Source organism: Buteo buteo, chromosome 5, assembly GCF_964188355.1.
Source record: "Buteo buteo chromosome 5, bButBut1.hap1.1, whole genome shotgun sequence".
Classification (NCBI taxonomy): Eukaryota; Metazoa; Chordata; class Aves; order Accipitriformes; family Accipitridae; genus Buteo; species Buteo buteo.
In genome coordinates this window covers 36,683,857-36,706,544 of record NC_134175.1, presented here as the reverse complement: position 1 = coordinate 36,706,544, position 22,688 = coordinate 36,683,857, and the positions used below count along the sequence as shown (strand labels likewise).

The following is a 22,688-nucleotide window of genomic DNA, read 5'->3' as shown; positions in this document are numbered from 1 at the left end:
CCCACGGCCTTTCCCCTGCTCCCAGCCCCGCTGGGGTGTCTTGGGGACCCCAAGTTGGGGATGGTGGGTCATAAAACCTGTGTCTTTTCCACATGGAGCATCCATGGGAGTACATCTGGAGAAGCAAAGTGTTGGTGGGGGGAAAGGTTCAGGCAGGGCAGAGACAGTCAGCAGAAGGGGAAACTGAGGCATCTACCTGGAGGTTTTGCGGCGTGACTGCCCGCTCCTGGGGGATTTTGTGGCATCCTAAAGAACGAGAGAGGAAATGCAAGTTATTGCTCTGACTCAGCCTGCAGCCAGCACAGTGGTCCTAATAGAGCTGGGTCTGATGGTGCTGCCAGAGCATCCCACCCCCGCCACCCTGCACTGCGCACCGTAACACTCCCAAAATATCGCTATCTCCAAACCCCACCTGCTGAGCATCCTGGTGGCACCAAATGCCCCAATGGCACCGTCATCCCCCCACCCTGGTGAGGAACAAAACCCAGCTCTCGCAACCCCAGTGCAGCTGGGACCAGCTGCCATGGGCACTGTGGGGCTGGTGCCTTGCCACAGGGTCCCAGAGGACATTTGAGGAGGACGCTGAGGGGCGGACAGGGACAGTCTCAGGCATGTCACGAGTCCCTCCAGCCTCAGCCAGGTTCCAGGCACACACCTGGCAGGACAGAGTGGCTTTGGCCCTGCCCGGGGCAGGGGCAGGTTTGCTGCCCAAGCAGCAGCGAGGAGCCAGCCAGGGACAACGGTTTGCTTTGGCCCCAACTCTGCAGAGCCAAACGCCGGGAGGAAATGTTTGAGATCTCAGAGCAGGAAACTTCTATTTATGCATGTTCTCTGGCCTCAAGAATTTCATCTGCAGCCGGTTTGCTCAGTGACTTCGTGACCTCAGCCGAAAAACAAAGCAGGGTTTCCAAAAAAAACCGCTAAGGAAAAACACACTCACACCTCATTAGCTTTAGTATCTCCAGCTAATAAGCAGGAGTCATTTAAAGACTCATCTCCCACAGGCAGCACGTCCCAAGCCCCTGAAAGGATCCAGAAACGAGAGATGCACCCCACAGCCAGCTCCTGGGATGACCTTTTTGTCCCCAGAGCTGCAGGACCTGCTGCCACCCTCCTCGGGGCTGCAGCATCCCGCAACTGGCATGCTGGAGGTGACAGGACAAGGTGGGAGAGGTTTTCCCAGCACCCTTCGTCCACCATCTCCCACCCAGTGCGGTCCCAGGGCTGCTCCCAGGAGCAGCCATCATCACCCTCCATCAGCCTCACATCCCCCTTTCAAGGTCAGGCTGCCCGGCGGAGCAGACCCAGGCTCGGCAGCCCACGGGGCCCGGGGACACCAGTCTCCCCTTCCAGCCAAAACCACTCCAGGAGGCAGCAGCCCTGCCTGAGTGCCCAGGGGTGCTCAGGCAGCAGTGAGGAACCCCCCACGTTCTCCTCAGGGTGGCCCAAATCACCTGCTCAGCCCAGAAACCCCCCAGCGTCACAGGGGGCAAAGAAGGAGTTAAAATGCAGCAAAAAGTTAAAACCTTCCCAGGGCAGAGCCAGGGTGCATGCAGAAGCTTGATCCTGAGCATGGGCTCGTCCCTGTGTCACCCAACGGTGACCAGGATGGGATTCCCACTGCGGGCTCTTCTCTGCCCCAAACCTTCGTAGCGGGAGACATCTGGGGTCCCCCACCTACACCCACCAGCCAGGGGAGCCCCATCAGCCCCTGTCACCCTCCCCGGCGGCAGCAGCCTCCCAAACCGCAGCCTTGCCCTACAGAGGAGCTGACATGGGGCAACCGGGACTCATCCCCCTCTCCCACGTGGGGAAACTGAGGCACGGGAGGGTGAGCAAGGCGGGGACACCAGAGCCCCTCTCCCTCTCCATACCTTGATGGCAGTGGCGAGACCCTTGCTAATCCATTTCCACGGCATGGCGTCTCCGCTCCAGGCACCCTCCCGGCCCAGGGGAGCGGGTGCCTGCGGCCAGGGCCCTCCAGCGTCCCCCGCCTTGGCAGGAGCCCCTTGGCTCTGCCCCGCTCCCCCCCCCCCCCCCCCCCCGATCTAACCGCAGCCACACTGCTGTCTCTGCTGCCAGCCCCTGCGCGAGGAAGAGTCAGCCCACAATCAGCTGATAGGAGCAAGCGCTCGTGTTATTAAACGCTCCTGCCCATCACCGGGCTGGGAGACCCTGCAAAGGTCCCCTCTGGAGCAGGGATCCCAGCCAAGCCAGTATGTCCCAGCCCAGCCCAGGACAGGCTGGTCTCAGCCATGTTGGGTTGAAGACCCCCCTGCCAGCTCCGTCGAGCATCTGCCTCCCAGCCCCAGGCTGGCTCGGCATGTCCCTAGGCTCTAGGCAGCATCTGAAAACCGCAAGCCCCTTCTGCCTGGAAAGGGTGATGTGAAGCATGAGAAAGGCTGCAGAAATAGCAGGAAACTTCCCCCAAAAGAGAGCAAAGCCGTCAAAGGGGGCTCCTGACTGTCCTGCTGGATTTTTCCAGATGCGAATGCTCTTTCTCCAGTGCGGAGAGGGATCAGAAACATAGCCTGGACAACCAAAGAGACGCGGGAAAGACAGCTCCCAGGTGAGGAAGGCTTTAACCCTCTTCCTCGTGGGAACCGCTCTGCCTCCATCCCTCATGTCCCAGCCCCAGCGCACAGGGAGGCCGTCGAGCTTGCTGCGGGCAGGGGGAAGCCGTCCGCGTTGATTTTGGCAGGGCGTTTGTCTACACTGTCTTAGCAATTTCATGTCCACAGATTAAATAACATATCCCCGGCTCCGAGACAGGAAAGCCGGCTCTGCAGCAAAAGCCCCGGCCCCCGCCTCCACTGGCCTCCGCCACTGCCTCTGCCACCACCCCTGGGCACCTCACCTGGCCTTTGGCATGGCCATCATCACCTTGGCTAGCAGGGAAGGAGGGCTGGGGGGTGCCAGGGAGGTTGGGGGACCACAGGGCCATCCCAGGCTGAGAGATTTTGGCTGCGGGGAGTGCTTGCGGCCATGGGACAGGCACAAGTGACCCTCCAGGAGGTCTCAAGGCAGAGACCAGCCTCCGCAACTGGTAGCACTTACCGGGGTGTCTACCTGCTTCGTGATGCTCTCCCCTGGGGACGGCTGCAGGCAGGCAGGCAGGAGGAAGGGGAGGGCGAGAAAAAGGCAAGCGAGAGAGAAGGAGAGAGAGATTGAGAGACACACACATAGAGCGGGGGCCGGGTTCAAAAGTTCCCCCCTGGCTATTTCTGGCCCTTCCTAGGAAATGCACCACGGTCCCGTTTCCTTCCCTGCCCGCCAACATGTCCGCTCTTCCTAAAGGTCGGCAATCCCTCGAAACCCAAGTTTTGAGCAATCCCGGAGCTGGGGCAATGCTCAGTGCTGAGAGCACAGCCATCCCGCCCGCGCGCCGGACCGCTGTCATGGATGGAGAGCACTCAGCCAAACCCTGCACCCGCTCCATGGCGGGCACCCGGTGCCCCCCTCCAACCTCCAGGATCCCATCCGGATCCTGCAGGGTCAGACCCCACAGCCAGGACGTAAACGACGGGATGAGCCTGGCGCGGTCCCACGCCCAGCCTGGCCGCTGGCAGGCCCAGCTCTCCGAGACAAACCTGGCCCCGCGGGGCTGGCGAAGGACCCCAGTGGGAGCAGAGCAGGGGTCCGAGATGCTCAAAAAAGGGGCAAATTTGGTGACACACCACTGGAGTCCGCAGAGAGCTTGGAAATGGGGCCAGGAATAGGAATTAACTTCCCAGGGTTGGGGAGAGTGTCCAGACCCCAAATATAGGGAGCAGGGGGACAGATACCTCTGCCTGGGGACAGCTGGTTGAGGTGCCTGGGGGTGGCACAGCAAAGGGACCCGGCTGGGTGGCTTATGGGGGTCTTGGGACGAGGGGGACAGAGACCAGGCTGCTCTAGTCCTGGCAGCAGGGCCAGGGCAAACCCCTTTCGATTTCCTCCTGAAGCCGCAGTAACGGTCCCAGCTCGAAGCTAACATGTTTTTGCTGGTGATAAGTGCCCGAGGAGGCTGGCAGGAGTGGGGGGTGTGCAGGCAGAGATTAAACCCAGGGCAGATAACCACCGTGAGGCCCCGGGGCGGGCAGCATGCTCTGCTCCCACCCCATCCCCTCACACGCTTGGGCTCATGCGCTGCCCTCGTGAGCTCGCAGGGGGCCATACCCTAAACCCACTTTCTGGGTGAGACCCCTGCCCGGCTACAGGGTGCCCAGCCCAGGGCCCCGCGTGGGGCACGGCCACCCCGGCACTGCCAGGCTGCTCAGCCCAGAGCTGAAACTCTGCCAGGGCCTCCTCTCCCCGGCGCCTGCCCCAGCAAGCCTTGGCACACGTCCGGAGCAAGAAGGAAGGGCGGCCGCGCCGGCCCCAGGCAATGCCAGCCTCCCCGCTGCCACGTGCCCGCTCTGCCCGCTGCCACGGGCACGGCCGGGCTGGGAACGGGGCAGGGGGGCTGCTCTGCCGGCAAGATGCTGCCTGGTGGGCACCACCGTGCCACGCTTTCCAAAATTCTGCCCCGGGCATGGTCCTGCTCCCGGCGCCATCCCCGTGCACTGTCATCCCTGGAGCACTGCCGTGGCCCGGAGCAGCGTGGCAAGGGAGCGTGGCCGCCCACCCATCATCCCTGCTCCCGTCCTCCCCAAGACGGGGTGAACGGAGATGGGATGTCCAGCACTTTTCCCGGTGTCCGGAGAGGACAGGGTGGGAAGGGCTGTGTGTCGCCCTGGCCCCGGCTGCTCATTAAAGGTCCCCAGGAGGGACAAAAGAAGCGGGTGACAATAACAAGGGCTGCAAACACACGGCCTTGGGCGCCCCGAGCCAAAGGCACATCTGGTAGAGCCATCTCCGGGCATGCAAGAAACCACGCCGGCACTGGCCAGGGAGGGGAGGTCCTCGGCGCCGGGGGACCCCAGAGCCCAGGCTGGTCACGTCCCATCTGCCTGTCCCTCCCAGCAACCCCCCAAGCCCCTCTTCCCCAAAAGCTAAAACTCCAGGAGTCCCATGATGGCTGGGCTGCCCCAACTCGTGCTGCTCAGACATGGGATGCCCTGCAGCCAGCAATGCTGGGGGGCACAGCACCAAAGTGGGGGGGTGTCATTACCGCCAGCACGGGACCCCTGTGATTTTGGGGGTGGGGGACTCACACCCTGAAGCCCCCAGGCAGAGAAAGCCCCATGCCCAGTGCAGAACAGGACATCCCATCCCATCCAGCGTCCCCACAGCCCTGCCTGCCACCCACGGCTCACGGGGTGGGGGCTCGCTTACCGGTTCATAGTTGACGGCGGGGGAGCAGGGGGTCACAGCCTGCAAAGAAGCAGAAACAGGGCCAGGATTAGTCCCTGCAGCCCCCAGCCCAGCACGGGGCATGGGAAGGGGCTGGGATGCACCATCCACCCCCCACCCCGAGCAAACCCAGTGCCCGCCCAAGGGGGTGACAGGGGCACCCGTGGCCCGTGGCCCATGGCCCTGCCGCCCCAGGCAGGAGCACGGGCAGCATCCCAAGGTCAAGGCTGGGCTCCCTGGTAACGGGAACAGGCTGGGGACCACGGCGGCAGTGCCATTCGTCCTCGGCCGGGCAGCCCGGGCAGCCCCAGCCCCGGGCGGGCGCAGCAGGGCACGGCATGGCGCGGGGCGGCCGACTGATGCCAAGAGCAGCTCCTGGAACAAACCCCAGCCCGGCCTCGTGAGCACTCCTGCAGCCGCCAGCTGAACAGCCCAGCTATTGTTACCTTAATTACCAGCGGCAATTACTGACAATTAACCTTGGGTTTTGCGTGCACCCCAGTCCGCCGGGAAGCAGCGGCATGCCAGGGTGGGAGAGGCAGCGCCTTGTTTGTCGGTGCCGAGGGCAGCAGGAACAACCGCTCCAGCCCTGCGTGGGCCCAAAGACGCCAGCGGTAGTGGCAGAGTGTGATTTGGGGCACTTCATCCCCTCTGAACCCCTCCGTGTGTCCCCAGGAGCGGCGACCCCCACCCAGCCAACGCCTGCCCCGTCCCAGAATCAAACCAACGCACCAAACACCACTCAGGGGCTGGTCCCCCACCGTGGCAGCACGGGGACCCCCCCGCACTCTGCTCAGCCTCCCCTGCCCGGGGCCATAAAAAGCAGGATTTCCCCCAAGCACCCCACTCAGAGCACCCAGATCCCCATCCCGGTCCCCACAGGGTGATGCACAGCGCCTGCCCCCTCCCCGGCCACCAGCCTGTTCCCATCCCGCCTCCCTGTTTTCTTCAGGGGTTCCTCCTCCTCCTCCCGCTCCCTTCCCCTGCGCGTTATTATTATGATTTTATTCTAATGCAGAAACGCTTCCATAAAAGGCCCCTTTCCCTGCCCCGCGGCGCTGGCCCCGCGCCAGCCTCCCTGGAATGTTCTCCGGCAGCGAGCCGCTGCGGACGGGGCCGGCGAGGGCCGTGCCGTACCCCGCACTGTGCCCCGCACACCGCCGCGCTCTTCCCCTGAGGATGCTCAAACAAGACCCCCCAGCCCCCATCAATCCCCAGCTCCCGAGGCCGGTAACGGAGGGGGGATGCGCAGCTCCCCCACCATGGGACACGCTGGTCCCACAGACAGGTAGGGTCCGTGCCCACCCCTCCTCCGTTGTCGGCACCGGGAGGTTTACAGGCTACGAATGCTCCTTCGGCTGGAGAAGGGAGAAAACTGGGGTGCCCGTGGTTGTATTTCCCTGCCCTAGTGGATTCTCTGATGTCTAATATGGGCCTGTGCTCACTCGACACCACTCCTCCCATCCACAGGAGCCACCAACCCGGGCTGTATGGCACTCTCGCATCCCAGAAAGGCAGTTTTATGAGGACTGCAGGAACATAACGCTGTGTTCAACTTCCGTCCCTCTCTCAAGTTTGGCTCAAACATGGCCCAGGTTCAAGGAGAAGGGAAAAGACCCAGGCCCCAGGCAACGGACCCCTTCCTAGGGAAGTCAAACTCCTGATGCAGGGGTGCAGGAGCATCCCCTCTGCCCCACAGGACCAGTGAGAGCATCACCCCACACAGGACCACACAGACCCCCAGGACCACCACCAACTCCATCCCCAGGGACCCCCCCCCACCCTCCCCGGTGCAGGGAGGGGTGGGAAAGGCGGGGAGACCTGCACACCCCTGGTCCGGGCTTTGCCTCGCCGCAGCAGACAAGCAGCCTTTCTTCTCCCCCCCACCCCGCTCCGGTGTTTGCATTCCTGCCGCCCGGCCCCCACCGCCGCGACCCCACCGCCCAGCAGCCCTGCCCAGGAATGCGAGGAACGAGGCGCAGCGGGGCTGCCGCCCACCCCACCAGCCCCCCACCGCCCCTGCCCCCCAGGTCACAGCCCCATCCCTCCCAGCAGCCACATCCCGCAAGCCGCCACCTCAAGACCCAGGTTTTGCCAAGCAGCAAAATTGGTTTCCCAGCCAACGAGGCCCCACGGCTACGAGTGGTGGGGACTCTCTGATGTCTCGTAAAGGGCTCGGCACACCCTGCAGCCTTCCCCTGGAGAGCAAGGATGGGCTCGCTCGCTCATAGCCAGCTGTCACCATACCTGGAGGAACTTGATACCCTCGAGATGTCCCAGCCCAGAAGTAAACACCTGGCCAGCAAACCCCCGGGGCAGCCCCTGGCCACACCACCCCAGGGCAGAGCAGCCCACGGGAGCCCTCTTCCACCAAACCTCACCAGCTGCAGCTCAGGGAGCGGCCTCTGCACCCCAGAACCCCGCCGGGACTTCAGCACCGGTTCACAAGCACTGAGCGAGGCTGGAGGGATGCGGACATCCACGCCGTACCCGGTGATGAGACAGCGCGGAGCCTTCTCCATGCTGCAACCACCATTCACATCTTCCTCCCTCCCAAATCCTTCCTCTCCCTCCTCCTCCTCCCTCAGCAAAATAACCTCTGCAGCCACGGAGATGACCAGGGGCATTGCCAGGTCCTGCTCCAGCCGGAGCATCCCCACGGGTTATAGCCCCAGCATGTGGGATGCCAGTGGGGCTAGGGGGGGACAAACCTCCACGGAGGGGCCCTGCAATTCGGGAGCAGGTTGGGTCAGTGTAGTACCGGACACAGGGTGGGCTGGGGGACTGCAGGAGTGCCCCCCGGCCGGGCTGCCAGGACAGAGCGAGCGCTGGCCCACAGCCCGCAGCACAGCCCGCCCGGCTGCTGGTGGGCAATGCAGGCCCATCTCTGACGCATATCCCTTCCTTTGGGTGGCGGTTTTTGTTTTTCCCTTCCCCAGGAGCTCCGATAAACATTCCCGAGCCGGCCGATATCCGGGCCGGTGCTGACCCTTGCGATGCCGGGAGCCGCCGCAGCACCAGCCACCCCGACTCTTGCGCGCACCCCGGCACACCGGAGCCGCTTCCCAACAGCCAGGCACCGAGACGCCGGCAAGCCAGCCCAGCTGCTGCGGTCGGAGCCGGAGACATGCTGTCAAAAAGGACCCCCTCGGCATCCCGGACCACCCCACAAAGCAAGCCAGCGTCAGGCAGGCACAGCCCTCCTGGCCCCCCTACCCAGAAGAGTTGTGGACCCCAAAAGAGGGGAGCAAGCCACCTTCCTCCCTTCAGCCCCCAGGAAGGGGGTCCCCTGCCCAAACCACCCTGCAGGCTGGAAATGCTGTTGCCAGAGAGGACGGTGACTCAGTGGCCGGATCGGCGTCCCAAGGGACGATGCTGGGGTGGCACCAACGCCAGCTCAGCGCACGTCACCCCACGGGGAAGCTCGTGGGGTCCCACGTCACCCCATGGGGGACCTCTTCCTCCCTAGCAACGTCGCCTGAGCTCTGTGCCACTTAACGTCCCAGCCGGGCTGCGCAGCACCTCCCCATGCACCCCACGGCTCTCTGCTCACCCCAAGATCCTGCCCCAGGCAAGGGGGGGGGTCCCAGGGACAGCCATGGGCCGGAGCAACCTCCCAGCGGGTGCCAGAGCCCTCCTCCCGCTCACCAGCCCCTCCAGCCCTCCCGCAGCCACCAAGCCCTGCCGAACCCCCTCTTAGCCACAGCGTGGGGCAGAGCAGGAGCCCCACTCTGGCACCCCACAGCAGATGGTACTTTAAGGGGACAGGTCGGGGCCACCAAGTTGGGGACGTCAGGGGAGGTTTTCCCCTCTCCAGCACCCCTGTTCCCCCCTTCCTGGTGGGACCACCCGCAGCATCCTTTCCCACTGCCAGCCAGAAGGGACTATAGGGTCTGGGCTCAGAGAGTGCCCCTCTGACCACCCCCCTGCCCTGCACGGGGGTCAGGTCCCCCCTGCCCACACCACATGCTGCCTGTTCCTGCCCTCACATTTCTCGCAACTCTGGCAAATCTCCTGTTTATGCAACAAGTCCCCGGCGAGAGGACGGCATGTTTCCATCCGCGCCCGCTCCCCCCTCGCCCCAGCTCCACCCTGCCCGGCACAGCCCCGGTGTGCGAGGAACGGAGCGGCCACGCGGAGCCCAGAGCCCCCCCCCGGCATGGGGGTCCTGGGGAGGGGCCAGCACCCCAGCACCACGCAGCCCCTCTCTGCCCCCACCAGCGCTCAGGGGCTCTGCTGCTTTTGGGGTTTCTCCCTTTGGGTGGGGGTAACCGGCGGCCGTGCCGAAGGGCCGGGGAGCGGCTTGGCCAGCGGCTCAGGGTGAGTCAGGCTGGGCTGACGCCGGGGCACGGAGGTCTCACCGCTCCCAGGCTTCCCTCCGAGCATCCCCGGCCCGCCCCGCAGCTGGCCGAGGGACTGTCACCGTGCCATCCCCTCCATGCCGGGATGCCTGGCAGCACCCGTGCTGGGGCAGAGGCCACCAGGCTGCCCTGCCCCTGCATTGCCCAAGAGATGCTGGTGGTACCCAGGGAGGGCACCGCACAACAAAGAGCCGCCACCACCGTGCCAGCGATGTCCCCCAAGCTGGGACGGACCCCATCCCCTCTGTCTCCCCCCCCCCAGTATGTCCCCTGGGAGCCACCCCACGGCCCATCCCCACCAGGAAGGCGGCAGCAGGGCCAGGACAGAGGTCACCCAGTGCGCCCAGCCCTGCAGATCAGGGCTGAGATACCACGAGGGACACCAGCCGCTCCACCCTGCAGCGGCCGCAGGGATCACCACCAGCACCCACGGCACGGCCAGGAGGGTGATGGCCCCCAACCAGCCCACAGCTGGCCAGGCCAGCAGCCCCAGCACGGCGAGACGGCACAGGACGGAGAAGGCGACGCACGGGGAAGCTCCGAGGGGTTGCGATGGAGGCAGCGGCACCAAAATAGCCCTGGTTTCAACCCAAATAAGGGCAGGCCCCAGCTCCAGGGCGGTTTGAGCAATCAGCCCCAGGGTTGCCAAGTGCCGACTAGGGGAAGGGGGAGAAGGTAGTGTCCCTGGGCCTGATTTGGGGGGGAAAAGGGGGATTTTCGGTGTCAAGAGGGGGACAGAGGTGCCTCCGCAGGCCCAGGACAGGGGCTGGCCCGTCTCTGCCAGCGGGCGCTGGCTCGGCACAGGGCCGGCCGCAGGCAGGGTCGTGCTGCGCTCCAGTGCCTAAAAAGGCAACGTCTGCCGGCAGCGGGTCTGGATCCAGCCCCACAGGCCATCGCCTGCCTGGCACCAGCCCCACAGCCCCAGCCATGCCCTGCTGCCAGCACCCCCCCATGGGTGCTGCCACCCCATAGAGGGGACACCCCTCACGCTGGTCCCGCAGGGACCCCACAACCAGCCTGCCCCAAGGGACAACGTGGGGACCCCCCAGCCCCTCATCAACCCCCTGGATCCAAACCGGCCGCCGGGATTGGCCAGGGAGCAGCTCCCGCACCAGGGTCGGGCAGGGAGCAGTCACACTGGGATTGGCTAGGACACTGCCTGCTGCAGGGGGCTCCATCAGGATTGGTCAGCGCCTGGATTCTTACACGGGATTGGTCAGCGCCTGGATTCTCACCCGAGATTGGTCAGAGCATGGATTCTCACACAGGATAGGCCAGCACATGGATTCTTAGAAGGGATTAGTCAACGCATAGATTCTGACACGGGATTGGTCACTACATGGATTCTGACATGGGATTGGCCAGAGCACTGATTCTCATGCAGGATTGCTCAGAGCAGTGATTCCAGCACAGGATTGGTCAGTGCACGCATTCTCACACGGGACTGGTCAACAAATGGATTCTGACATGGGATTGGTCAGAGCGTGGGTACTCAACGTGGGATTGGCCAGCACACGGGCCCATAAGCAGGCGGGCTGGCAGGCTGCTTGTGCCCCACTGTGAAGCCCTGTGTGGGTCCCTGCCCCACAGATCCCCTTTCCTATGCTGGCGGAGCACCAGGCAAGCCCCATCCCTAGGCACAAAGACCCCAACTGCAGGCATTGGGCTGCCCCACGGCATCAGGGGCACCTGCCAGTGCCTGTGGGGCTGTGACCCACCTCGAGGGGTAGACAAGGTGCCAAAATAAATTCTGGCTGCCCCAGGGGGGTCTGTGCCCCCCAGCACTGAGCCCGGGGGGGTCCCCTTGTTGCGGGAAAGCCCCAAGCAGATGGAGACTGGGGTCAGTGCCGTGTCCCTACCCCACGGGACGGAGCTGAGTATGCTGCAGTGAAACTGAACTGCTGAGCGGCACCCCAAAACTGGCGTCCCCCATCTGCGGTGTTGGGGAGGTGTGGGAACAGGAGGGGGAAGCAGACACTGAGCTGCTCCCCCCTGCCCAGGCACTGTACCGTGGTCCTGCTCTTCTCCCTCTGCCCCAACACCCAGCGGGGAGGCTCTGGTGCTGATCAGGGGCTGCCGGCAGCGTGACGGGATGCCCCGGGGATGGGCTGCACGAGGCCAGGCATGGGACGGCGGCAAAGCAAGCAAGAGGGTGGCCCAGGGCAGGGCACAGCTCTGCTCCGGCAGCCCACTCCAACAAGTTAAAGTGCAAACGGACCCCTCAGCTCAGGACCCCAAAAGGGGGGGACACAGAGGGGCACAGCCCCAAGGCACACTGCCCTGCCTGGGGAGGGCAGCAGCCCCGCAGGGCGGCACCAGCCCTGCCCTTCCTGAAAAGGGGCCAGTGGGATTGCTAACGGAGAGGCTTCGTTAGAGAGGGCACGGGCTGGGGGCTCATTTTCTCCCCACTCACTTTCCCCGGGGATGTCACCCCCAGGGATGGCTTCAGACTCCAGGCAGGACACACGCAGCCCTCCCAGTGCCACCACACTGTGAGGACACGGGGTGCCCGTTTGGGTGCCCCCCAGGTCCCCCCAACTCATCACGCAGCAGATGTCACCCCAGCACCCTCCATGAGGACCCGGGGGGTGCAGCCACTGTCACCCCCCTGTCCCTGCCAGCTGCCCCCCAGCACCCACACCGGGGTCACCGGTCCCGCACCGGGGGCTGACCCCGATGCCGAGCGGGATCAGGCGTCCCGGGAACGCAGCAGTTCTCCTTTTTTTTTTTTCTTGTTTTCCCCTTAAAACCAAGAGGGCTGATGCCTCGCTCGGCCGTTTCCTCTCCCAGGAGCACAGCCCAAAAACATCTGCGCCGGGACCTGCCCTGACGGACTTAACCCTCTGCGGGCCCGGCGGCGCCGAGGGGCCGGGGGTCCCTGCCCGTGGAGGGGGGGGGGGGGGGGGCTGGCACCCACCGGGGCTGCCGGGCTCCTCGCCACTCATTAACCCGGGGTTTAACCATTGACGGTCCCGCGGCGGGACCCGGGACGGGGGGGGTTAACCCGTGGGCTGCCAGGGTGTCCCGGCCGAGGGACTGCCCCTCCCGTGTCCCCCACGCCGGGGGGTGACAGGCACCCACCCGGCATCGCCCACCCGGCCGGGGGGGTGGGAGCGGGGTGCCGGGGGAGGACCCCGCTTTCCCGCGCAGCCCTTGCTCCCCAGGGACAGGTCCCTACGCACTTCGGAGGGGGCGCAGACCCCAGCGCTCTGCGTGTCCCCCTCCGGGGCACCCTGCGGGTCACCGCCCCGGCGAGGTGGGGAGGTGGGCACGGGGGGCACGGCCCCCCCGAGCCGCTCGCAGCTCCCAGCCGGCGGCAAACCGGCCCTCACCCCCTCCCCAAATCCTCCTCCCTGCGAGCATCGCGTTACCCCCCTCCAAGCTCCCCCGCACCCCGAGACCCCCCTCTGGGGGACCGACAACTGGGGACGCCCCCCCCCCCAACTTGGGGGGACAGCACCCCCCAACCACGCACCACCCCTCCCCGCTCGGATGTCACGCGTGGCCCCCGCCCCCTGAAGAGATGCCACCCCCCGCAGTACCCCCTCCCCGCGGAGGGGGGACGGGGGACGGGGGGGCGGCTGGGGACCCCCGTGCCCTCGCCGCCCGCCCGTACCTGGTTCATGACGCTCCCGAAATCCATCCGGGGTCTCGCCTGCCTACATCCGAAAGAGACGGCAGAGCAGCCTCACCTGGCCCGGGGGGCGCGGGGGGCGGCCGGGGGCGGCCGGAGGGGTCGGGGCGGAGGGGGGGGGGGGTCGCGGGGCAGGCGGGAGCCCGGCGTCGCCCGGGCGGGCAGGCGTGAAGGCAGACTGCAGGCAGAGCCCCCCTCCCTCCCCGGGCCAAGCCTGGAGAAGGAAGGAAGGAAGGAGGGAGGGAGGAGGGAGGGGAGGGAAGGAGGGGGAGAGCCGAAAGATTTCGCTCCCCGCAAGCGGGACCCCGGCGATGGAGGGGCGCAGGGGGGTCCCGCCGGCCCCCCGCTCCCCTCCGCACCCCCGGGGAGGCCGGGGGCTGGGGACCCCGGGGGCGCCGGCCCCGGCCCTGGGGAGGAAGGGGGTCCCGGGCAGCTTTTTCCACCGCTCCCCTCCCTCCTCTCGCTCCTTCTCCCTCTTTCTTCTCCTCTTCCCTCTCTCCCCAGCTGCACGGCACGCTCCAAGTCCAGCCCCGCTCCACTCCCCTCGCCTCCCCCAAAAACACCCTTCAAGGCAAGCGGGAGCCCGGCTCGGGCAGATGGCCCTGGGCGAGGGGTGCCGGCAAGTGGGCAGACACCCCACACCCCCAAAAAAACCCACCCCCTCACGCCTCCCCCTGCAAAGCGCCTCGCACCCCGTGCCGAGGGGCTGCGGCGGGTGGCGGGGCGCAGCGGGGTCGGGGCCTTATCGCCCCGCGTGACGCCACCGGCGTCCCCGTGCCCTTGGCGGTGGGGGGGGTGGCAGGGACGGGGGCGTGAGGCCCTTCTTGGGGCCTTTATCTGCCTGGCACCCCTTGGCACAACTTGGTGTCCCCCCCCTGCCACACACGGGACGAGGTGCCCAATTAATGGTTCTTGGGTGCCCCGCAACCCCGACGTCAGGGGCATGTGAAGATTTACCAGCCCACCCCCCAATTAAAAAGCAAAGCCAAAACGCTGGAAAAGCCCTGGCTGTCCGTCGGCACATGGAGCCACGCCAGTCCCCACTTGCATGTCCCAAACCCGGGGTGTGCCCAGCATCCCTCTCGCCTTCCTCCCATCTCCCTTCCTCCTCCTCCTCCTCGGGGGCTCTGTGTGGCGATGGATGGAACCCTGCTCTCCCCGGCCACCCCTGGGGCAGCCCAGCCCTGGCCCTGCTGCGCGAGCAAGTGCTCAGTGCCAGGAGACCCGGGAGCGAAGGAGGGAAGCCCCCAGCAGTGCGGGGCAGGGGGGAGCCTGCCTGGTGGTGGCCCACAGGGCGGCGAGCCGGCCGGGAAGGCGGCAAGCCAGGCACCCGGCCCAGCGCTGTTGACATTTTCTCGCCCAACGCCTCCCCGTTCCTGTTTGCGTTTCCGTCCTTGTGCTGCAGGCTCAGCCAAAAGGCTGGGGCTGGCTCTGCCAGCACGGAGCAGGACCCCAGGGACCCCTCCTGCTTTGCCACCCCCCCAAAAGTCAACAGGGAGGGGTTGGTGGCGAGGGGCTCTCCCTCTGCCATCCTCCAAGACTCCTGTAAGATGCACCACCCCTGTGAGTGCAATCCCACCCCAGCAGATCCTGTCCAGCCCCTCCATGCCTCAGTTTCCCCAACAGCTGGATGATGCCATGGGACGGGAGTACTGAGAGGCACCGACAGACCCTTCCCACTGCCGAGGACAAAGCACCGGAGCCCCGACATCCCCGGGGGGCACCTCTTCACCCTCCTCCCAAGCAAGCACCAGCCCCACTGCCCTCCCCAGCACCCAAGGGCATGGGGCTGGACTCCAACAGCCACCACTCTGAGGACAACCCGGCCCCCACCCAGGATCCATTGGCACCCCCAAACAACCCCCCCCAGCACCACAGCCCCCAAAAAGCAGGCATCCCAAAAAGAGAGGAGCGCTGCAACTGGGATGAAGGGGAACGAACGTCCTGCACCAGGGGAGCTGTGCACAGACCCTAGCTCAGCTCCAGTACAGACCCCCACACGGACACCCCCAGCTCTGGCTCCTCGGGAGGCAGCCACAGGACAGCTCCCGGACCCTGGGAAACACCAGCAGCGGAAGAGCCGGGGCCAGATGGGAAAGTATCAGCGGCTGAGTGGGATGGAAATGAGTGGGTGAGGGAAGGGCACTGACAGCACATCCCTGTCCCTAGGGAGGGGACGGGAGCTGTCCCCTGGGGAGATGATGTGTCCCCTTCTGTCCCCTGGGGAGATGATGTGTCCCCTTCGCAGGACACAGCCAGAGAAGTCCTGACAGCATCCCTGAACTCCAGCCACCAAAGTGCCTCCCAGATCCATCGGGTCAACGTGCTGGTGGGAGCGGGTCTGGCGGACAGCCAAGTGGCTCCAGTGGCCTCTGCACCCCACAGTGTCCCCCCAGCACCCTCAGAGAAACCACCCTCCACCTGAACCAGCTCCTCCACAACCCAAAACAAGCACCCTTGGGCATCACCACTCCAGATGTCAGCGGAAGAAGGGGGACCTGGGCATCAGGTACTCCAGGGAGGTGGGGGGGTCAGCTCCAGAGGTGAAAGCACATGGGAGGAGATGAAGCCCCAGTGCTGGGTCTGTAGAGCCCCTCTTGAGCGAGACTTTTCGGCTGGTCTGGGGTTGGTGCCACCCCTTGGAGGGTGCTGGGGGTCCCCAGGAACCCAGTGCCCTTCCCAGGGCAGGTCCCGGGAGGGGTAGCCATGGGGCACGCAAAGTGGTCTGGGAGAAAATCAGTGGGAAACGAGGCAGAGACCCTCCACAAGAGTCCCCAACCAGCTCAGATCCTGCCTTCCACCACCGCAGGGTGCCGGGGGGCTGGATCCGGCCCTGGGAGCCCCCGAGGAGGGAGGCTGGTGGTCCCCACTGCCTCAGCTGACACCTCTCAGGCCAGCCCCAGCCGGTGCTCACCAGTGCAGCAAGTGTGGGCGGTCTCAGCATCCCCACTCCCCTGCCCACCCTCCCTGCATGCTGCAGCACCCGGAGGGTGCAGAGAAGGGCCCCAGCTCCTCAGAGCAGCCAAACCGACCCCCCCCCCCGGAGCTGAGAGAGGCCGAATATTTGGGCAGTGACGTAAAGAAGGGGAAAAATGAAAGAAGGAGGGGGAAAAAAAAAAAAAAAACAGAACCCCCTCCAGGACCCACTGCACAAACATGACCTGGCACGGCACCGGGGCAGGGCTGACCCCTGCAGCCCCCATCGCGCCACCCCAGCTGGGCCCATGCCAGGGTCAAGGACACATTCCTGTGGCATTCCTCCCCCCCCTGCTGCTCGCTCTGTTGTGGAGACCAGGGGTGTTGTTAATTAGCTGTCCCGAAGCACTGAGGGGGTGGCTTTTAATGGGGCATCGGGGACAGGGACAGGACAGGCAGAGTGACTGGCACGTCATCGCCTCTGCTGTGCGGGGAGGAGGCAGCGGGGCAGCGTGGCTGGAGTGGTGAGTGGGGACAGGACAGCCAGATGTCCCCTAGCACAAGCCTGCTGCTGCTGGGACATGGATGTCCCCTCCCTGCAGCCCGTGTTGCGTGCCCCACAGCACTGCCCTGGCCCCTGGCCATGGCACAGCTGCAGGTTGCCCATCACCACAAGTCAAGCCTGCCCAGAATGGTCCAACCACTCCCTGCCTCAGTTTCCCCTCCTGGCTCGGACTTGCTTTACAAGCACCAGCTGAGGGCAGGAGATACACGTCCCCTTCGCCACCACCACGTGCCCCGGCATGGGTCCCACTACGTCCCCCCGCCGCCAAGGGCCCGTTGGGGCCGCGGGCACTGGGAGAAATTGCTCTGGCCAGGACGTGCCTCACTGCCCGGCCCTGGCCCCACTCCAGACCCCGGTTTAATGATGGACAAACCCCCCCTGGAGTCCCATCGCAGGGGGGCACTCGAAAAACAAGCCGAGCCTGGCACGAGGCCAGCGGGGATGGATGGCACCAAGCTGGGAGCACATGCATGTGACTACCCGCCCGTGTGCAAGTACACTTGTGCACACGGATGGATGTTCTTGCACGCAGATGCATTCCCTTGCAGGGTCACACACACACGCATGCATCTGCGAGCACAGATGATCATGCACACGCATGATCGTGCAAACACGTTTGTGTTTGGGCACACGCATGCACACTCACACACACGTGTTCACATGCATGGACACACACGGCCCAGCAGCCCAGCAGGTCCAGCACCCACTGTCAGCTCCCCGGCGGAAGACACCGAGGGACAATGCAGCCCCCAGACGCCTCAGCCCCATGCTACGTGCCGTGCCTCAGTTTCCCCTTTTGGCACAACCCAGCACCCCAACTGCCCCAGGACCTGTGGGCCCTGGTGCGGCACGGAGCGAGTGGGGCAAGTTGGAGCCCTGCCAGGCCCAGGGGCTGGCACAGCCACCACTTCCCAGAACCACCCGCCAGCAATCGCCAGCCGATTTGGCAGCCAAATGCCACAGCTCTCCCTGTCTCCCAGCCAAACCGGCCATCACCAAGCTGGCTCCCGCCATGGGGAGAAGCATCATCCCCCCGTCTTTTCTTAGCCTCTCTAAGCAGCACCATGGCAAAATCCAGCCCCAGTCGGAGCGAGCGCATCCCGGGGGATGGGGACGCCCCCAGCACCTCCCTTGCTCCATGATTTGGGACATGCCTCCATGGCATAACTGCCCAGAGCATCCTCAGGCTCATCCCTCCACCCCAGCCGGGCAGGCAGTGTCACCACAAGACCCTGGCTGTGCCACGACCAGCACGTGCCAACACACAGGCTCACCCGTGCCTGACCACTGCCATGGAAAGCACTGCACCCCACGCCGTGTCCCCCACCTCCAACTGTCCCCGGGCAGGACTCTGTGACTCAGTTTCCCCACTTTTCAGAGGAAGCTACACCCCCGCTGCTTTCGGCAGGCAGTTTCTGTGCGGGAAGAGAGGGAGGGGGCAGGCTGGACGGGTGGGATACACTCCAGTGTCCATCCGTCTGTCCGTCCCCCTTGGAGGGAGGGAGGAAGGGAGGTTTGCTAAGCAAGGAAAAATCCCTGAGCGGAGGCGCTGGGCGCGAGAAGGGCCTTACATGGGCATGGGAACGGCGTTGTGCTTCCCAGCTGATGTGTGTGCGGCTGCCCTGGCCCCCCCAGAGCCACCCACGGGCGCCGGGCACCCCGCCAGCATCACTGCCACTGTGGGGCATGGGTCCTACCACTGTCCCCTCCACTGTCCCTCGGGCTGGGGGGGGACCTCGAGGGGTGTAGGTCACTGCCAGGGTGCAGGTCCTGCTCGCCCTGGCACAGCTCTGCCCGCTCACTGCCTCCTTGGGGACGTGCCACTCACCGGCACCCCAAAACCTCCCTGGTGTCCCCACATACACCCCAGTGCCCCCCTCCCATATCCTCATCGCACCCATGATACCCCCTGGCACCCCACACCCATCACCCCCAGGACAACCCTTCACACCCCACCCGCCCCCCTACCCACACCCCTATCTCTCCCCTCTCCCCCGCTCCCACCATATCCACTCCATTTGGGCTTTGTAACTGGGAGCTTCCCCCCCCCAACTGGGACAGGAGGCAGCTGGCCAGGAGCCAGCCGTGCCGGGGGCAGCTGGTGGGGAAGAACAAGGGGTCGGGGCACGTCCCAAGAGGGTAAATACGGGGACCGAGCAGAAGATGCTGCCAATAGCGTGGTGGGACAGGCTCCAGGGCCAGGAGCCCCTGGAGAAGGGGGGAGGACACCAGGACTTCAGCAGCATCTCCAGGGCAGGAGGAGCAAGTGTTGGGGGGGGGGTGCAGCTGCCAGGCCTTCGGGGCTCAGCCCATCTTCCCGCTCCAAAGTATCCTGGGGGTGCAGGGGTTAAACGTGAGGGGCTTCAGGTAGACAAGAGGCCGTTTTTGCTCTGTGCCAAGCCCCCTCCCCACACGCGCCCTCCCCAGAGACCCTACAATAACAAGCCGGCGTGTGAGTCAGCTGGCCGCTTGCCCGGCCGGAGGAGCCCCTCCCTGGGCGCTGGCCCAAAGGAGCTCTGCAGAAGGCCCCTGGCCCTGGCCCCATGCGTGCACCCCGCACAGCAGCACACCCCTCCGCTAGCCAGCCCCACCGAGGGGACTCCAGCTTCCAGCGAGCCTGGGAAGGGTGACGGAGGCTAATGAAAGGCAGCCGGCTGTGGAAGCGAGCCACGGGCTGCCCCCACGCACAGGCTACCCAGATGCTGGGACCTTGGTGTGACCCACCCACCCCCCCCCCCTTGCTGCACAACCCCATAGCAGACATCAGAGAATCCCGACCGGGCGCACACCCAGGCGCACACGCTTCCCGACACTCCCTCCTGCCTGGAAACCACTGGCAGACACTCTCTGCCAGCGCCTGCCGTACTGCGGGCAGCCCCTCACCCCACACCCCCCCTCACCCTGGCATCGAGGCAAAGCCACCTCTTCTGGCCTCAGCCCCCGGGGTGTCATTGGCACAGGGTCCGCAGGGTGGCACAGGGTCCCAAGGCTGGCACAGGGTCCTGGGATGGCAGAGAGTCCCCAGGGTGGCATAGGGTTCCCCAGGGTGGCCCGGGGTTTCCCAGGGTGGCACAGCCCTGCTGAGCCTCCCGGCCACCTCTGCCCTGCCCGCTCAGGGCCCAGGGTGCCGGGCACGTCCCCAGGGTGCCCCCACAGCCCCCACCTCCTCCGACACCCCGGTCGGGGCTCGGTGCCAGGGCTGCTCCCAGCGCCTGCCCCGCGCCACCACCCACGCCGCAGCACCCTGCGAAGCCTGACGCGTGCCCGGCCCCCGGCATGGTCCACCCCCCCCCAGGGCCTTTCCTCTCCCTCCCTGCCCGGCCGGGCACGGGCATGGGCACAGGCACAGGCACGGGCACGTCCCAGCCTACGCCGCCTGCCCGGGGTGCGCCAGCCTCTTCCCGCCTGAGATGCCAGCCCCAGAGCCGGCTGGCACACACGCCTCCCCAGGGATTCAGGAACTCGCAGCCTCCCCTGCCCCGGCAGCATGGCGGTGGGCACCGTGCCCACCTCCAGCTACCCTGGAGAACCTGGGTTGCCGTAGGGTCTCCCTCCGCCGGTGTGGCAGCCGGACATCACCACCGGGCATCCTCAGCTCTGCTCCCTCCTGCCAGCAAGATCCGCCCCCGGCGGTGCTGGGTATCGGGTGAGGTGCTCAGCCTGTGTGCGTGCCGCCGGCAGCGCTCGACCGCGGCACATGGCACCCACGTACAGCAGCACGCAAAGGGCACCCCCCCGCTCCAGGTGCTGGGGCACAGATCCCTGCCAGCCCCCTCTGAGCAGGGCTGCACCCCAAAACCCAGTCCTGTACCTAGACAGGCACGTGCCATCAGGGGCCAGGCAGCAGGATGGCACTGCCAGCCTCACCCACTGGCGACACCAGTGCCACCACGACCAGCCCACAGCCACCAGCCCATCTGGGTGCCCATCCAGTGGGGTCAGCTGGCACGAACCGTGGCATCCCCCGTGTGAGTCCCCGGTGCCCCCCAGGCAGGGATGGGCACACCTTGCGGCACCAGCCTTACCTTGCCTTGGCACTTGGTGTGGCAGGAGAGCTTGCAGCCTGCGGGAGGGAGAGGGGAGAGAGGGTCAGTGGGGGCAGGAGAGGGGGCATTGCTGGGGGCAGCCCATGGGCAACCAACGTGCAGGGCAGGGGGGGTGGCACCCCACGCTGTGGGGCATGGAGCACCTTGGCACGGGGCACAGGCTGCCGGGACATGCAACACACACGTGGATGCCCACACCTTGCACACACACGTGCACGCTCCGGGTGGCACCAGCACGGCGCAGCACCATGTGCGCATGCATGCGGCGCTCAGGCACGCGCCCATGCACACGAGCCGTCCCCCACCTCCGCCGGTGCCAACGTGCCGGGGAGCGTGCGCGCGTGCAAACCCCAGTGCCCAGGGGTTAACGGCGTGAAGGGAGGCCGTGCACGGACACGTCTCACGAGGCCTCGCACGTGCACCGGCGTGCACGAGTGCGCCGCGGGGGTGCTGCCAGTGCCCGTGTCCCCGCCTGCCCGCGCGCTGCTGTTGCACGCTCACGCCCGCGCCCCTGCAGAGAACGGCACGTGCCCACGGTTGGTGCGGGCGCGTGTTTGCCACTGCTGGGGACGCACACTTATACGGGGCACCACCGGGCAGCCCCGCAAACCCACATCTCCCATCCCCAGGGGACACGAGGGTCCCCGCGCGGCGTGGCCCCGGCCACGGCCGCCCCCAGGCCTTGTCCTCCCTTGGGGCTGTTTCCTGCGGCGCAGGAAGCCGCATTGTTCCCGTGGCCAGCGGCGTTTCCGCTCGCCGCTCCTCGCACGGGGCTCGGCGGCACCGCACACGTGCGAGGGGCCGCGGCACCGCCCGCGTCCCACCGGGCGCCACGGGCAGCGGGCACGGCGGAGGGCGTGAGCACCCACCCGTGCGCACAGACCCGCGTGCGTGTGCGCACACTCGTGCGGTAACAGTTGCACACTCGCTGCACACGCATGCTGCTGACGCGCAGCCACATGCGTGCGTGCCGGTGCCTCCGCGGGCCACCCTCGCCCTCCCAGCCACCTTCCTGCCCACAAAGGTACCCCACACGTTCTTGCACACCCCCAGGCTCCCCCTCCGACACGCGTGCACACGCGCGCGTTCGCACAGGTTGGCACAGGCACGCGCTCCCACCTTCGCGTCCTCGTGCGCGCAGCCGTCCGTGCAGGCACACACACGCAGCCCCTCGTGTCCTGACCCCCCCGGCACACCCCCTTTCACACGCGCGTGTGCCCGCGCCCCCGGCTCACCTCGGCAGGTGCTGCCCTGGCGCGTGATGGCCTGCCGGCAGATCCCGCACGCCTTCACCTTCTTGAAGCTCGTCATCTTGAAGGAGTGTGCTGGGGGGGCCTCCAGGTCCTGGGGCTGGGGGGACACGGGGCTTCAGCAGCGGGAACAAGGTGGCACGGAGACCCGGGCACTCAGCCCTGCCCTGCCTCAGTTTCCCTCTGAGCAGGGGGTCATCCTCCACCCACCCACCCCCCATCTGAAGAAACGTGTGTGTCCCCGCACCCCATCACTCTGCGGCAGGGCCGGGGCCGTGGGGCCGTGGGCACGGCGTGGGGGGGGACCTAGGCTCGTGCGCGAGTGGGCAGGGGGCTGCGCACCCCCCCGCTGCCGCGGCCCCTTTAAATAGTCTCTGCCGCCCCCTGGCGGCGCGCGCCGGAGGGCCGTGCGCGCGCCCGCCCGCGCGTGTGCGCGCGGGCGCCCGCTTCTGCAGGCACTGTGCACGCGCACCGATGAGCACATCCACACCTGCGTGCAGGTGCGTCCACACGTGTTTGAGCACCTGTGCGTGCACAGACGTGTGTGTGCGCGCGCGTGTGCACAGACGTGTGCGCACACGCGCGCGTGCACTTGCGTGTCCCTGCACGTTGGTGCGTTCACACGTGTGTCCCCGCGAACGC

At 66.2% G+C, this 22,688-nt stretch overlaps 1 protein-coding gene across 16 annotated transcripts in view; it reads right to left on the bottom strand.

Annotated features, from left to right (window-relative positions):
- The window catches only part of TNS1 (tensin 1), a 70,761-nt gene that overhangs the window by 41,782 nt on the left and 6,291 nt on the right, over nt 1–22,688 (bottom strand). For 12 of the 16 annotated variants that reach the window (XM_075028672.1, XM_075028673.1, XM_075028671.1 and 9 more), the window contains exons 2-6: nt 22,032–22,146; nt 20,776–20,813; nt 5,257–5,295; nt 3,058–3,099; nt 197–246 (exon numbers count right to left, since the gene is read on the bottom strand). In XM_075028672.1, the coding sequence (XP_074884773.1) occupies nt 197–246; nt 3,058–3,099; nt 5,257–5,295; nt 20,776–20,813; nt 22,032–22,146 (284 nt within the window). Of the gene's footprint in view, nt 1–196; nt 247–1,874; nt 1,896–3,057; nt 3,100–5,256; nt 5,296–13,251; nt 13,595–20,775; nt 20,814–22,031; nt 22,147–22,688 lie in introns of those variants that run through there. The other 4 variants (XM_075028674.1, XM_075028684.1, XM_075028685.1 and 1 more) reach the window with 4 other exon arrangements.